The sequence below is a fragment of the Rhincodon typus genome, unplaced genomic scaffold (assembly GCF_021869965.1).
Source record: "Rhincodon typus isolate 14 unplaced genomic scaffold, sRhiTyp1.1 hic_rhity00000083, whole genome shotgun sequence".
NCBI classification, from domain to species: domain Eukaryota; kingdom Metazoa; phylum Chordata; class Chondrichthyes; order Orectolobiformes; family Rhincodontidae; genus Rhincodon; species Rhincodon typus.
Window position 1 is genome coordinate 152096 of NW_025965721.1, and position 724 is coordinate 152819.

Genomic DNA, 724 nt, shown 5'->3' on the forward strand with positions numbered 1-724 from the left:
ATGGAGAGAGTGAGAGTGAGAGAGAGACTCTGACGGAGTGATAGAGATAGTGAGAGAGACTCTGACGGAGGGATGGAGAGAGTGAGAGTGAGAGAGAGACTCTGACGGAGTGATAGAGAGAGTGAGAGAGCGGGACCCTGACAGAGGGATAGAGTGAGTGAGAGAGAGTGCCGGAGGGAGGAATGGGCACAGACACCATCCCGGACCCACACCTACCTGTGATGTTAAACTGGGCAGTGTTGAGCTCCTGTAGTAAGCGATCCAGCTCGGATAGGCCGCTGCCTACCATGGTCGAATTGCCGGGCGGTGCCTGCTCCCCGGCCTTGGGTTTACAGACGGTGCTGAGGGGCAGAGACGCAGACACCATGAGGGCGGTAGATCCCGTTTATATCCCTGGGAACGGGCCGGGTCCCGAACCCTTCCCACCAAATACAGCAACAGGTTAAATAGGGATTAAATTGGCTCACGGTTATAACTCATTATTATCAATAACTCCGCCTCGGGGTGGGGGGTGGCACCGCGAACGGGCAACGCCATCGGGTCGCAGCCAAGCGTGCGACACAAACACCTTCATTGACGTAGCGCCTGGCCAGGAACGGAGGCTGGAAGAGAATCTCTCCGAGCGAAGGGGCGGATTTTGCCGACACGGGGCTCGGGAGAGACACACAGAGAGAGACCTCAGGACCCCAGGGGTGTGTCTAACGGTACAGAGATAGGGAGGGGG

At 57.5% G+C, this 724-nt stretch overlaps 1 protein-coding gene across 1 annotated transcript in view; it reads right to left on the minus strand.

The window, feature by feature from the left end:
- Positions 1–724, minus strand: part of LOC125488244 (paxillin-like) — an 8253-nt gene that overhangs the window by 5500 nt on the left and 2029 nt on the right. Inside the window, exon 3 of the mRNA XM_048621180.1 lies at positions 217–386. Coding sequence (XP_048477137.1) covers positions 217–386 — 170 coding nt within the window. The remainder of the gene's footprint in view (positions 1–216; positions 387–724) is intronic.